Genomic DNA, 13,518 nt, shown 5'->3' with positions numbered 1-13,518 from the left:
TGATGGAAAAAAATTGACCCTTACAACAACATTTTAGGTACTAATGAGTTCGAGGAGATTCAAGAGTAGTTAATGAGTATTGACGTGTGGCGAATGCGGGGTAAACATGAGTTTTTATTTAAAGACGATTTTGTAATAATGGAATTGTCCAATATTTTTTTAAGTTATTTTGATCTTTTGTCATAAACTTTTAAATGTACTATAATTCTAGAAATACGGAAGTGGTTTACCTTTCGTTAAAAATAAATGTCTTCATATTATTTTAATTTTGAATAAATATTTTCTTAATGATATCGAATAACGTGATTGTTACTATTTATGTAAAATGAATAAATGTTAATTATTCAAAAAAAAAAAAAAAGATTCATAAACTTTTCTACGAAATAAGTATTTTTTTAAAGTAACGTTTTGGATTAAAAATCTGGGGCGTTACACTTATCAACCTTGATAGGATTTCTTACAATCTATTCAAACTATACTAAACTCTTATAGTTTGAGTTTTACAATAATGATAAGATTGTTTTGATAGAATCTAAGATGTCTCAACTCTTGTTTGAGATTTGATTTTTTATAAAGAATTCAGTACAATAATAACAGAGTATGATATATAATCAGAACTGAATCTTTCTTGCGAAAATGATAATTTCAAGTATGTGAATGTGAATGATTTGTGAGACTTGATAGCACTTGAACTTCTACAATTTCCCTGGGCATTGACCTTCTTTTATAGGCATTTTGAAGCATTTAATAATGGTCAGAAGAACTGTTGGTAGTGCTCTGTCAGTTTTGACTAGTATATATATATATATATATATATATATATATATGAATAAAAATATTTCAGCCTTTGAACATTTCTGAAAACCGTTTGACTGGACTGATTTATTCGTTATTGATCAGATTGTCTTGGTGATTAATGATCCTTTATGTTTCATATGTATTTGTTGACGTTATATCTTCGATCTGGAGACTTGATTATGTCCAAAACAGTTTGGAGAATGATAATAAACTTCTGCATAATTAAGGAGATAGATACTGCACTTTCTGCAGAAACGGGGATTGATTATCAGTTTAGATTGTCAGTTATTGAATTTTCTGGAGATTGATGATCAATCTGGAGGTTCAGTTTTGATTATTCTGGATGACTTCCTATGTCTTGTACATATCAAGATTGATTAACTTTCTTGACATTTTGGCTGAAGAAGGTTCAGACTCATTTTGACTAGCTTGATTCAAGACCTATTCGTTTAGTAATTTTGAATGCCTTTTTTTGAATGAAATGGATCCCACTTGTTCCTTGTCAAGTACTGATAACTTTAGTATAAAATTCAGAGGCATAATGTTCTTTGAACTAATGGAGATTGATTGATATTGAGGCTATGATGATCAGTTTTGATCCTGGAGAACATTCTTCATTTTATCCAGAATGCTCTTGTTTTTTTATATGTTCAGTTTTTATCTGATTTATTTGCTTTGTTTGATTCCTATCTTTGAATGTTTTGATCCTGGAGAACATTCTACGTTTTATCCAGAATGCTTTTGTTTCTTTATATGTTCAGTTTTTATCTACTTTCTTTGCTTTGCTTGATTTCTATCTTTGAATTAATTCACTCAAAAACACAAGTTAAATTAACATAACATTTTAGAATCATAATTAACATTCTTAAATAACCTTTGTTTATTTTCATCAAAAATTTAATTTGAGAGTTTGTCTTAACTACCATTTCTATACTATTTTCTTTCAAACACAAAATAAATTTCCAATCTTGTTATGTCAATTATTATTTATCTCTATTTTTTCATATTTATCAGTGATAAATATTTATCTCTTGTTTTATATAAATATCTATGACAAGTACTTGGCCCGATTTTTTATTTATTTATCAATTTTAAATTTTTTTTCTTCCATATTTTAATTATATTTATTAATGATAAATGTTTATTTCGTGATTTTTTAAACAAATTTATCGGTGAAGACTACAACATGTCACGTATTTTTTTATGTAATAATGATGAATATTTATTCGATTTTTTTTTAATATTTATTAGTAATAAATAATTTTTTTACATTTTTTTAATATTTATCAGTGACAAATATTTATCATGTATTTTATATTTACCAATAATCTATATGCATCCCGTATTTTTTTTATGTATCAATAATATATATTTGTCATGTGTATTTATATTTATCAATGATAATTATTTATTTCATATTTTTTATATTTATTAGTGATAAATATTTATCTCATGTTTTTATATATACATATGTGACAAATATTTATCATGTGTTGTTTTTATGTATCAGTGATAAATATTTGTCTCTTGTTATTTATATTTATCAATTATAAATATTTTTCCCATAGTTTTTTTTTAATATTTTTCAGTAATAAATATTTGTCTCTTATTTTTTTTTAAATATTTTTCAGTGATAAATATTTAATCCGTATTTTTTTGTATATTTATTCGTGATAAATCTTAGTCATGTGCTTTTTTTTTTTTTTATACTTATTTGTTATAAATAGTTATCTCATATTTTTTATATTTATCAGTGATAAATATTTATTCGTAACTGTTTTTTTTTTTAATTTATCAAATACAAATATTTGTCTTATGTTGTTTTATATTTATTAATGGTAAAAATTTGTCTCGTATTTTTTTTTAATTATCTAGTGTTGTTAAATATGCATCATCCTTTTTTATATATCAAAAACATAAATTTATTCAATATTTTATATTTTATCAGTGATAAATATTTATCATATGTTTTATATGTACATATGTGACAAATATTTGTCCCATATTATTTTTATGTATTAATGATAAATATTTGACCCGTATTTTTTATATTTATCAATTATAAATATTTTTTTTCATTTTTTTTAATATTTATTTGTGATAAATGTTTATCTTGTGAATTTTTTCAAAATTTATCGGTGAAAAATATGTGTCTCGTATTTTTTTATGTATCAATAATAAAAATATTTGTCAAGTGTTTTTTATGTTTATTAATGATAAATATTTGTCTTGTATTTTTTTTGTTAATATTTATCAGTGACCAATACGCGTCATGTATTTTTTATGTATCAATAACCTATATGTGTTCCATAATCTTTTTTACATTTATCAGTGATAAATATTTATCTCATACTTTTATATATACATGTGTGATAAATATTTATTTCGTGTTATTTTTATGTATCAATGACAAATATTTTGTCTCGTGTATTTTATATTTATCTATTATAAATATTTTTCTATGTTTTTTAATATTTATCGGTGAAAAATATGGGTCTTGTATTTTTTTTATGTATCAAGGACAAATAGTTGTCTGATATTATTTTTTATGTTTATTAGTGATATATATTTATTTTGCGTTTTTTTTTATATTTGTGGATGACAAATATGAGTCCCATATTTTTTTATAATTTATTAATTTATATTTTATTCGTGTTTTTTGATATTTATCAATGATAAATACATGTCCCGTATTATTTTATATATTAATGAAAAATATTTATCATATTTTTATATTTATCAATTTTTTAATGTATCAATGACAAATATTTTTTCTATATTGTTTATATGTATGAATGACAATTTATTTTATAATATTTTAACATTAACTTTTGTTTTCAAAGTTTAATATAAGGTCTATGTTTTTTTTGTTAAGAGAAAGAACAAAATAATAAAAAGATGATGCAAGAAGAAAGTTAATAAAATTAAAAATGAAAAAATGTAATAAAGAAAGGAGATAAAACAAATAGTTAATTAGTTAATAGATAGTGATAAATAATGAAATGTGTCAAAGTGATTAATAGATGGTTGGATAAACAAAAAGATGTGTTCAACTATTATATCATTAATGTTGAATATGCATCAATAAATGAAATAAAGACAGTAAAATAAGTTCAATTATATCTTTATTTTCTATATTTATATTTGAATTTAATTTTTAAATTTATTAATTGGTGTACTTAAAGCTCTCGCTAGCATGTTCTTAAGTCCTAGTCTTTGATATTATTAGATTGAAAATTTTGTGTATTCGTTTACCATGTAAATTAGAAGAGATTATAAATTCATCGATTATATATAGTTGAGTTAAGACTTCAACAGTGATATAAAAATATTATTTCTCTTAATACTCTTAGAAATATATTTCTAAAGATGTAAAATTTTGTTTTGAACTATTAAATGTGATTGAACCTCGGACCGAACCCATAGTATCTAGAGCATTCCAGGTCACCCGAGAACTCAAGAATGTTTTAGAACTTTCATGACCTTGCGACAAAATGAATCAATTAACCGCATTTTCTCGAAAATACAATATTATTCATCCATCTTATTTATATACCCTGTCTCTGCAGACAATGTGATTCACACTCAACATTCATACCAATAACAATTGCTTTCCAATTTGCATTCTAAATTTATCGAGTTCTCAACTACATCCGAAAGAGAAGAGAAGAATGTCGCTGATTCCAAGTTTCTTCGGTGGCCGAAGGAGCAACGTTTACGATCCATTCTCCCTCGACCTTTGGGATCCCTTTAAGGATTTTCCATTTTCCAGTTCCGTTTCTTCTTCATTCCCTGAATTATCTCGTGAGAATTCTGCATTTGTGAGCACACGTGTGGACTGGAAGGAAACACCAGAAGCACACGTGTTTAAAGCTGATCTTCCTGGACTGAAGAAAGAGGAAGTGAAAGTTGAAATTGAAGATGATAGGGTTCTTCAGATAAGCGGAGAGAGGAGCGTTGAGAAAGAAGACAAGAATGATCAATGGCATCGTGTGGAACGTAGCAGTGGTAAATTCATGAGGAGATTCAGATTGCCTGAGAATGCTAAAATGGAACAAGTTAAAGCTGCAATGGAAAATGGTGTTCTCACTGTTACTGTTCCAAAAGAAGAAATCAAGAAGCCTGATGTCAAGTCAATCGAGATCTCTGGTTAAACTCTGAACAAACTCTGTTGTTTTTGTTGGTGGACTTGTTTTGGTTGTAATGCTCAGTACCTTTTTTGTGTGATGCGTGTGCAAGAGATATGACATGATGTAATATGCGAAATGTTGCTGCATAAATAAATAAGTAAATTGTTGTTCTTCTTGGTGTTATATTATATTCGAATTCCTAAACTTATCTTATAATTTCACTTGCCCAATGTTCATTCTTGAAAGTATGCTTTCGTAAATTCATTTAGAAACCAATTAGGCTTCTCCAATAATAGTAATTAAATAGTTCATTGAAGTATAGACCCTTTCATTATAAATAAACTTAGATCAGATTAGTTCATCAGGTTGTTAATTAGTTTAATCTGTCATTAGTTCGTCACTCTTTTTCCCTATAAGGTTATTTATTCCCTTTGTATATAAGCATGATCATTTTGTCAGTTTCATTAATAACAAATTAGGTTATTCATTATTTGTTCTCTTTATCGAAATAATTTGGTATTGGAGTTTGATTCCGTAATTTTATTATTTCTTCCTCCTAGCTTTTTCTATTGTCTTCCATGGGGGGATGACCAAGATCTTAACTGTTTTGATTTGGAATATCACAGTTCCAGCATTGAAAATTCATCTACAATGAAAGATCCAACTTTAAATCCTAGACTAGAAGTTCTTATTACCTTCCTTTCGGAGAGAATTGCGTTGCAATTCTTGGATTCAGTTTATCAATGCTTCTTTGTCACAATACCACCAACAATCCTGATTTTGAACTCGGGGATCATGCAACATGGATCTCAGTCAGACTACTTACCGAAGAATTTGACAAATAACAACACAACGAGACATGTTAATCTATCTCATACTTAGATTTGCTACAAGAATTCAGATTTTCCTCGCAGCCTTTGGCAACAATTTAAAAGTTCATTCTCATTTACGGAAGTTCATACATTTTTTATTTTATTTCATTTAGAACTCCTTGATGTGTGTATAAGTAAAAGAAGATTATCAACACCCAACGGATATATACCCCCTTCTTCATGGTGATCAGAACCATGTTAGGATAATTAAATCTGTCGAATGGACTAGAGGATGACTTAAAAACAAGAGTGAAAACATGCCATGCTATGCTCACTGATTGAACGGATCGTCCTTCCAACAAGGATAATATCAAAGTTTAAGCTAGTCTTGGTGTGAGTTAAGTTTAAGCATTTTTATATAAACAAAAGGATTGCTCATTAACTTGAAATTTGACTAATTCAATGTCCCATCAGATCAAACTACTACAGATGTCTCCATACCGAGGTTTAGGAGATCAAAAATTGGCAGAGATTTGTCAAAAAAGAGATAGTAGAGACTGAAAGAAGTACATACCCACCAGGATCACACATAATACTTGATATTTTCTCAATATCATGGGTATCCAATTTCAAATGCAGAAGTAATAAAATTGCAGACAACTTTTGGAACTTCAGTTAAACCAACTAAGAGCACTTAAGTATTAGAATGGAAGTAAATTGTTCACATTCATTGAGTATACTAGAACAGAACCATAAAAAAAAACCAGAACACGCGATAGTTTTTCAAGGGCCATTACGAAATCAAGACCCCTTGCCATAACAAGTTTACATTAAACACCAAAGACCTATAGAACTTTCAACATTAACAGACCGCTACGCAACATTTACATACTTAAAACCCACCACGAAGACGCAATACAAGGTGGAGAGTAGACTCCTTCTGAATGTTATAGTCAGCAAGGGTCCTTCCATCCTCCAATTGCTTCCCAGCAAAGATCAACCTCTGCTGATCTGGTGGGATTCCTTCCTTGTCCTGTATTTTTGCTTTGACATTATCGATTGTGTCTGAACTTTCTACCTCCAAAGTAATGGTCTTTCCTGTCAAAGTCTTCACAAAGATCTGCATACCTCCCCTCAAACGAAGGACAAGGTGAAGGGTGGATTCCTTCTGAATGTTGTAATCGGCCAAGGTTCGGCCATCTTCAAGCTGCTTTCCAGCAAAAATCAACCTTTGCTGGTCTGGGGGGATACCCTCCTTGTCCTGTATCTTAGCCTTCACATTGTCAATTGTGTCTGAGCTCTCAACCTCCAAAGTAATTGTCTTGCCTGTAAGTGTCTTCACGAAAATCTGCATACCTCCCCTCAATCGAAGAACAAGGTGGAGAGTGGACTCTTTCTGGATATTGTAATCAGCCAGAGTCCGACCATCTTCAAGCTGCTTTCCAGCAAAAATCAATCTTTGCTGGTCTGGGGGAATACCCTCCTTATCCTGTATCTTGGCCTTTACATTGTCGATTGTGTCTGAGCTCTCAACCTCCAAAGTAATAGTTTTGCCTGTGAGGGTCTTAACAAAAATCTGCATACCACCACGGAGACGCAAAACAAGATGGAGAGTTGACTCCTTTTGAATGTTGTAATCGGCCAAGGTTCGTCCATCTTCAAGCTGCTTTCCAGCAAAAATCAACCTTTGCTGGTCTGGTGGAATGCCCTCTTTGTCTTGTATCTTTGCCTTGACATTGTCTATGGTGTCAGAACTCTCTACCTCAAGTGTGATGGTCTTTCCTGTGAGGGTCTTGACAAAGATTTGCATACCACCACGGAGACGAAGCACCAAATGGAGGGTGGACTCTTTCTGAATGTTGTAATCTGCCAAAGTTCGGCCATCTTCAAGCTGTTTGCCAGCAAAGATGAGCCTCTGTTGGTCTGGTGGAATGCCCTCTTTGTCCTGAATCTTAGCCTTTACATTGTCGATGGTATCAGAGCTCTCCACCTCAAGAGTGATGGTCTTTCCGGTGAGAGTCTTCACAAATATTTGCATCCCACCACGGAGACGGAGCACCAAATGAAGTGTGGACTCCTTTTGGATGTTGTAATCTGCCAAAGTTCGGCCATCTTCAAGCTGTTTGCCCGCAAAGATGAGCCTCTGTTGGTCTGGTGGGATGCCTTCCTTGTCTTGAATCTTGGCCTTAACATTGTCTATGGTATCTGAACTCTCAACCTCGAGAGTTATGGTCTTGCCAGTGAGGGTCTTAACGAAAATTTGCATCTACGTTATCAGAAACAAACGATAGCAAACGAATCAATTACCAATTCTATATAGTGAAAATTACATACAATAAAGGACTTAAAGCAGACGATATGCCAATATAATCACCAACTCTATTTACGGGAAACATTGTAATAACTTAATTGTCATATTCTTCCAAACAAATAAATTGGGTAACAACCCTAAATTACACGTATACAAAACAAAAGTCCAGATAAAACTAAAGACTTGATACTTTCATAAATTGTCCCCAGTTCAAAATAGAAAAATCATGTATACCTGGACTTATCTAATTCCTGGACATTTTATAATCATAAAACTGACGAATTTTATATAAAAACCTAAAAATGGATAGGAATGTCTCGTATCAGCAAAAACTTGAAACCAATTGGCTAATTTATCAAGGAAATTTTCCCAAAGATGTGATCATTGAGATATTAAAATCACGCAAACCATTCAAATCAGAAGAATTTCCATGTCACAAAAAAAATCCAGATCAAAATCAAAGCTGACAGATCCAATAATCGATTGAAAGAGAAGACAAAACCTAATCATCGAAGTCTAAATAACTAGATAGAATTCAACATTCATATGATCAATTAATCGAGAGAGAAAAAAAAAATCCTAACAATGGAAAGTCTTAGAAAGAAAGAGAAAAGGAGTAGAAGATACCTTGGGCTAAGGATTTCTGTCTTTGCAACAAAATGAAAGCTAATATATGAATATGGGGCCATGGGGCTTTCGTTTTTATAGCTAAAAATATTTGAGGTTTCGTTAAGGCAACGGCAGCTCTGCCAATCATGCTTGGACACGTGGACGAATATGGATCATCAACCATTTTGACACGGCAACTTTGGTATCAGAGTCGTTTTCGGCAACGACAAGATGATAATGCATCCCCTTCAAAACACGTCGTAAATTGGTTGCCTTATTTTATTTTCCAACCGCCTCGGATAATTCTTCCTTTCTTCAAACCCAAAGTTTTTCATTTCTTTTTTCATACATTGTAAGAAATACACAAAATCTATAGTCTCGTTCATGATAATTGATTTAGGATATAATTTATGAATTCAGACCACCCTATAAAATAATAAATACGAATGTGATAAATTGGTGATTTTCATTTAAATACTTTCTTGGACACTTGTTAATGTATTAGAAGTAAAAAATTATATTATAAATTATAGATTCTATTTCCCATAAAATTACGTTGTTTTTATCCTTAATACTTTAGTACGCATATTAGTAGTACGGTCAAACTTTATAATTAATTGATCTGTGAATGTTTTTTCTTTTTTACCCGAGTTTTAATATAAATCTTCTATTTTATTAATTTTTAATTTAAATAATTGAACTATCTCCCACTCCAATTGATAACTATGTTGTACCAAAAATAAAATATGCATTATGATTGGATGTTGGTAAAATAACATTAGATTGACAAAGCATCTTATTATTATACATTAAAAACAAAAAAATCATTTTCTAAGTTGATTTGATGCTATTGAAATGTCATGATTAGCCTATATTTATATGTAGAATTTTTCAAGACATAGATCTCCTACAAATAGCTGTATGGTGCATCAGTTGTAGAAACTGTAATTATATAGTTTGAGAATCAAATTATCAACAACTTCTTACTCATAAGCCTGAATGATAGATACCAACCAACATTTATGTTGGAGCAGTTCTTGATTGTGCAAGCATTCCCAAAATAAACATACAATATTTTGATTGCAGATTCCAGTTACTATTTTTTATAAGGTAGTTTTGCCTAAACAAAATCAGCACACTATAAGTTACTAAAAACCAATGAATTTGACAACAAAATCTTATTTCTTTTCTTTTAGATAAATGATTATAAGATATATATACAGCTGACTAAAACCAACATTAACAAATTAATTCTTACTCTCACTACATCATAGATTCTTCTGATAATATAGTCAACAATGAATATTTAGCCTTGATTGAGATTCTGCCACCCTCTACACATAGCTTTGTTCCAGTAACAACCCAATATCCAGGTAGATCCTCTGGACCCCTAACCATTTCCTTTGTGTCAACAAAGCTAAGCATTTTTGGAGCCCTTGTTGGCATAGGTGGACCACCATGATAAATAGCCGAGTTTATGTCAACTTTGTTTGGTTTCTCAGGTGATTGCAATTCTTTGCTAAGCTTTGTACTCATCAACGCCGAGAAGAATCCTGATTTTCTAGATGTGGTTGACGGTCCATCCCATTCTGATCTTCGGATTTTCGCAGACGCTACTGTTGAGCATCCGAGCCTTAAGAAAAGAACTTTCTTCATTCCTACTAGCTTAACCTCAAACCAGGCTTTTGTTACAATAGATGTTGACTCATCCATTCTTGAGCTGTTGTATTGTACAGGTGCTGTGTAGACATGAGAAAACATGCTCCATTTCACTGGTTCGTAGTAGCCTCGGTCATCAGGTTCGCTGATAGGATTATAATTGTGATCTTCTGAAATTTCGAGGACACCTGGTACCTCTGAAAGATGCTGGAGATGGATTGATAGGTGGTTGTTTTTTTTGCCTTCCAAGTACAAGCGAATACCTGTTACTGGCCGGTTAGCAGAGTCAACCTGCTTATTGCAAAAAACTTGTCACTTTTTTGCTCACATTAAAGGAATTATCACAAAATTGTTTCTAACTCTTGTTTGTTACCTTCACAGTATTAACATAAAGTTTGGGTCCCATGAGAGTGAACTGAAGTGATGGAGACGCATTCTTTTTATACTTATGGTCGAATCCAAGAGGCAGATCGCCGTACATTGGTGCCCATTGTCGTGGCAACTGAAATTCTAGAAATTGTTGAAGCTCTTCTATTGCTGGTTTATCTGATTGAAACAGAAAACTTTTAAACAGATGTACCATATGAGGTGTCTAAAAAAAAAACCATCAACAACTATGTTACTATAATCATTTGATATTAATGATTTATGTGTACAGAACATAATACACATGCATAGGCTTCATCAATAGAACTCATCTAAGCTTGATCTGAATGTTTCAAGTCAACTAAATGAATCTACACAAAATATTACATATGAAATTCATGAATATTAAAAGTACTTACATCTAAGATACAAATTCACGGCATGACTTAAGAATCCATTTCCAGGGACAGAATTCAATAGTGAAGTAATAGGCACCAAAGACATTGATATGACATTAGGAAACTGTGATATGGTTGAGAGCCACTGGTTATAAGGTTGACATACATCAATACCTCCCCTTCTAACAGAAATGCTTACTATATCCTGCAAAATAAATTCATATACTAATTAATTCCAACTATGTTAGATGCAAAATACCTACAAGATGCACCAGATAAGGTCTAAACTTGTAAAAAGATGATAATAAAAAAGAAGAAAAAATTACTAACATCATTCTTGGAGTGACTTTTTACAACTGGCCTGCCAACAACCGGCAAAGGTTTGTGCTTGTTTTGTCCCCTAAGTTTCGCACGATCATCCTGCAAACATGAACAAAGATATATTTACACAAGTTAAAACATTTTAGATTTTCATACTTTTCAATCTTAAAATCAAGTAATGAAATGTGAAGGTACAATGTCCTTTGTCAGAAGATATAATACATAATCTTTACCTTTAGTTTTCCTGACATTTCACCAGGATTGACATTAGAATTTTGATTTGAATCCGCAGAAAACCTCTCATCAGCTAATTGCTTAAGCAATTTCTGCAGTTCAGTCGGCTGAGAATCTGAATTTTTTGACTGCTTGATATGAATCACATCTTTTCCTCCCATCTTCACCCCAACAACTACATGAGTGCCATACTTTTCGATGAACCTGAAGAACCATGTTTAGTTTAAAACACTATTAACTCAAGTCCAAGCAACATATAGAAGAATTCATGTCAAAACTCGTGTAACTTACTACAAGAAACTTGTACTTAATGGTCTCAGCTTTAGAGGAATATCTAGGAATCATGTACTTTAGCAACAAATCAATGCTATTATATTTTAGCGATTATAATGTGCAAGGGGAAAAAGTAATCAAAGTGATTCTTCTTGTTCATAGAAAATAAAATAAAAAATCCAATTTGAGCAATATTTTATCAAGACTATTAACAAGAAGAGAATGAAGAATAACAATAACAACGATACTTACTCGGCAAGAGCAGCAGGGTTCCACGATGAAGGCACGTCTTTTTTCACATTATCCGAAAGGGTAATGTTGGTTCTATCTAATTCAACTGTATACAATGTTATGAACCATCCATCAAAGGCGAGGATTTTCGTGGAAGCTGCATCCTTGGACCAGCATTTTCTCATGTCAAACATGTTATTGAATTGGCCAGATGGAATCTTTCCTGACAAAGATAGTTGTCTGTTGAAATGCTCAGACATCTGCAATAGTCCAAAAATTCAATGAAATTCAGACTTTTCTCACTTCCAATCACACCTATAATTTCCCTTGTAATTTCACTTTTATACAAAAAAGAAAAACCATCTACCATAAATAGGAATTAAAGAAACAGAAACAAAGGTAGGGAAGTAAGGGAAAATGTAACATTTAAAACATGTTTAGTCTTCAAAAATGAAATTGTTAAAAAGGATTTCAATAGCATAAATTCAAATGCAAACAAACATCACCCAACCTGTACAAGGCAAGAATTGCAACAACAATTTTCAAGTGGAAAATAGTGATCATGATTTTTTGTAAAAAAATCAGAGAAGGGGGAAATTATTAATGACCCCTTTTGGCTTTTACGACTATTCTTGAAGGCTTCCTTCTTTAAAGAAATAAAGTCAAACTTTTATCACTGAGTTGGCAGCTTGTGATCAGAATTCACTCATGGAAAAATTAGTATCAATTAAAACTGTTCTCTTCATACTACAAGGATCAACGAACATACTCATAATATCCAAGAATCAAGATGAATCATATCTAATGATTCAACTGTAATTAAAATAAACAAATCTTGTGGAATCTTGACGACAGTTACTATTAATAAAACAGTAAAAAAATCATGTGAGAAATTCAAGCAGAATTATGGTAGTAACTACAAAGTTTGTGATGAATAACCTGATTGAAAGTGAGAACATCAGAACGAAACCTGGTACAATCACCTTTATCAGACTTGATAGATAAGGGAACATTGGGAACAACAACACCAGAAGGAAACACAAGGTCCCTAGTTTGTGATGCAGTATTTTCAATTTGGATCAACCTTGATTTGCAAGCAGAGAATCTTATATCACTGCATAGATCATAGCCTTGACCAATCACACTCACAGCTTTCTCAGCTGCTAATTGGGGATCCAATCCTGCATTTCCATAGCTTTGATTAACATTGATACCCATTAATTTATTAACTCAAACAAATATTATTGAAGTTTCAGTCTTGTTCAGAGGCTTCTTTCTCCACATAGAATGATATAAGAAGAAGAAGCGTTGAAGTGGTAAATAATGTTTGAAGGGTCTTGTGGTAATGATAAGAGTATGAGTCGTTTCAAAGGGTC

General features: G+C 31.4%; 3 protein-coding genes across 3 annotated transcripts; 1 reads left to right on the top strand and 2 right to left on the bottom strand.

Moving 5' to 3' along the window:
• Positions 1-4,356: 4,356 nt before the first annotated feature.
• LOC101514603 (18.5 kDa class I heat shock protein) lies at positions 4,357-5,098 on the top strand. Its single transcript, XM_004505026.4, has one exon. It carries the CDS (start codon positions 4,470-4,472, stop codon positions 4,950-4,952), a length of 483 nt encoding a protein of 160 aa, XP_004505083.1. The 5' UTR covers positions 4,357-4,469; the 3' UTR covers positions 4,953-5,098.
• Positions 5,099-6,410: 1,312 nt separating this feature from the next.
• On the bottom strand, positions 6,411-8,818 carry LOC101514934 (polyubiquitin). The gene is made up of 2 exons (XM_012717094.3): positions 8,679-8,818; positions 6,411-8,006 (listed from the first exon to the last, which is right to left on the bottom strand). The coding sequence occupies exon 2, from the start codon at positions 8,004-8,006 to the stop codon at positions 6,633-6,635; it is 1,374 nt and encodes a 457-aa protein (XP_012572548.1). The 5' UTR covers positions 8,679-8,818; the 3' UTR covers positions 6,411-6,632.
• An 845-nt stretch (positions 8,819-9,663) lies between these two features.
• On the bottom strand, positions 9,664-13,500 carry LOC101514283 (MACPF domain-containing protein NSL1). Its single transcript, XM_012717093.3, has 7 exons — positions 13,082-13,500; positions 12,164-12,402; positions 11,638-11,842; positions 11,414-11,503; positions 11,105-11,288; positions 10,693-10,865; positions 9,664-10,610 (listed from the first exon to the last, which is right to left on the bottom strand). The coding sequence occupies exons 1-7, from the start codon at positions 13,358-13,360 to the stop codon at positions 9,924-9,926; spliced, it is 1,857 nt and encodes a 618-aa protein (XP_012572547.1). The 5' UTR covers positions 13,361-13,500; the 3' UTR covers positions 9,664-9,923.
• Between the last annotated feature and the right edge of the window lie 18 nt (positions 13,501-13,518).

Source organism: Cicer arietinum, chromosome 6 (genome assembly GCF_000331145.2).
Source record: "Cicer arietinum cultivar CDC Frontier isolate Library 1 chromosome 6, Cicar.CDCFrontier_v2.0, whole genome shotgun sequence".
Classification (NCBI taxonomy): Eukaryota; Viridiplantae; Streptophyta; class Magnoliopsida; order Fabales; family Fabaceae; genus Cicer; species Cicer arietinum.
Note: the sequence above shows the minus strand (reverse complement) of the source record. Positions and strands in the feature narration are given on the sequence as shown.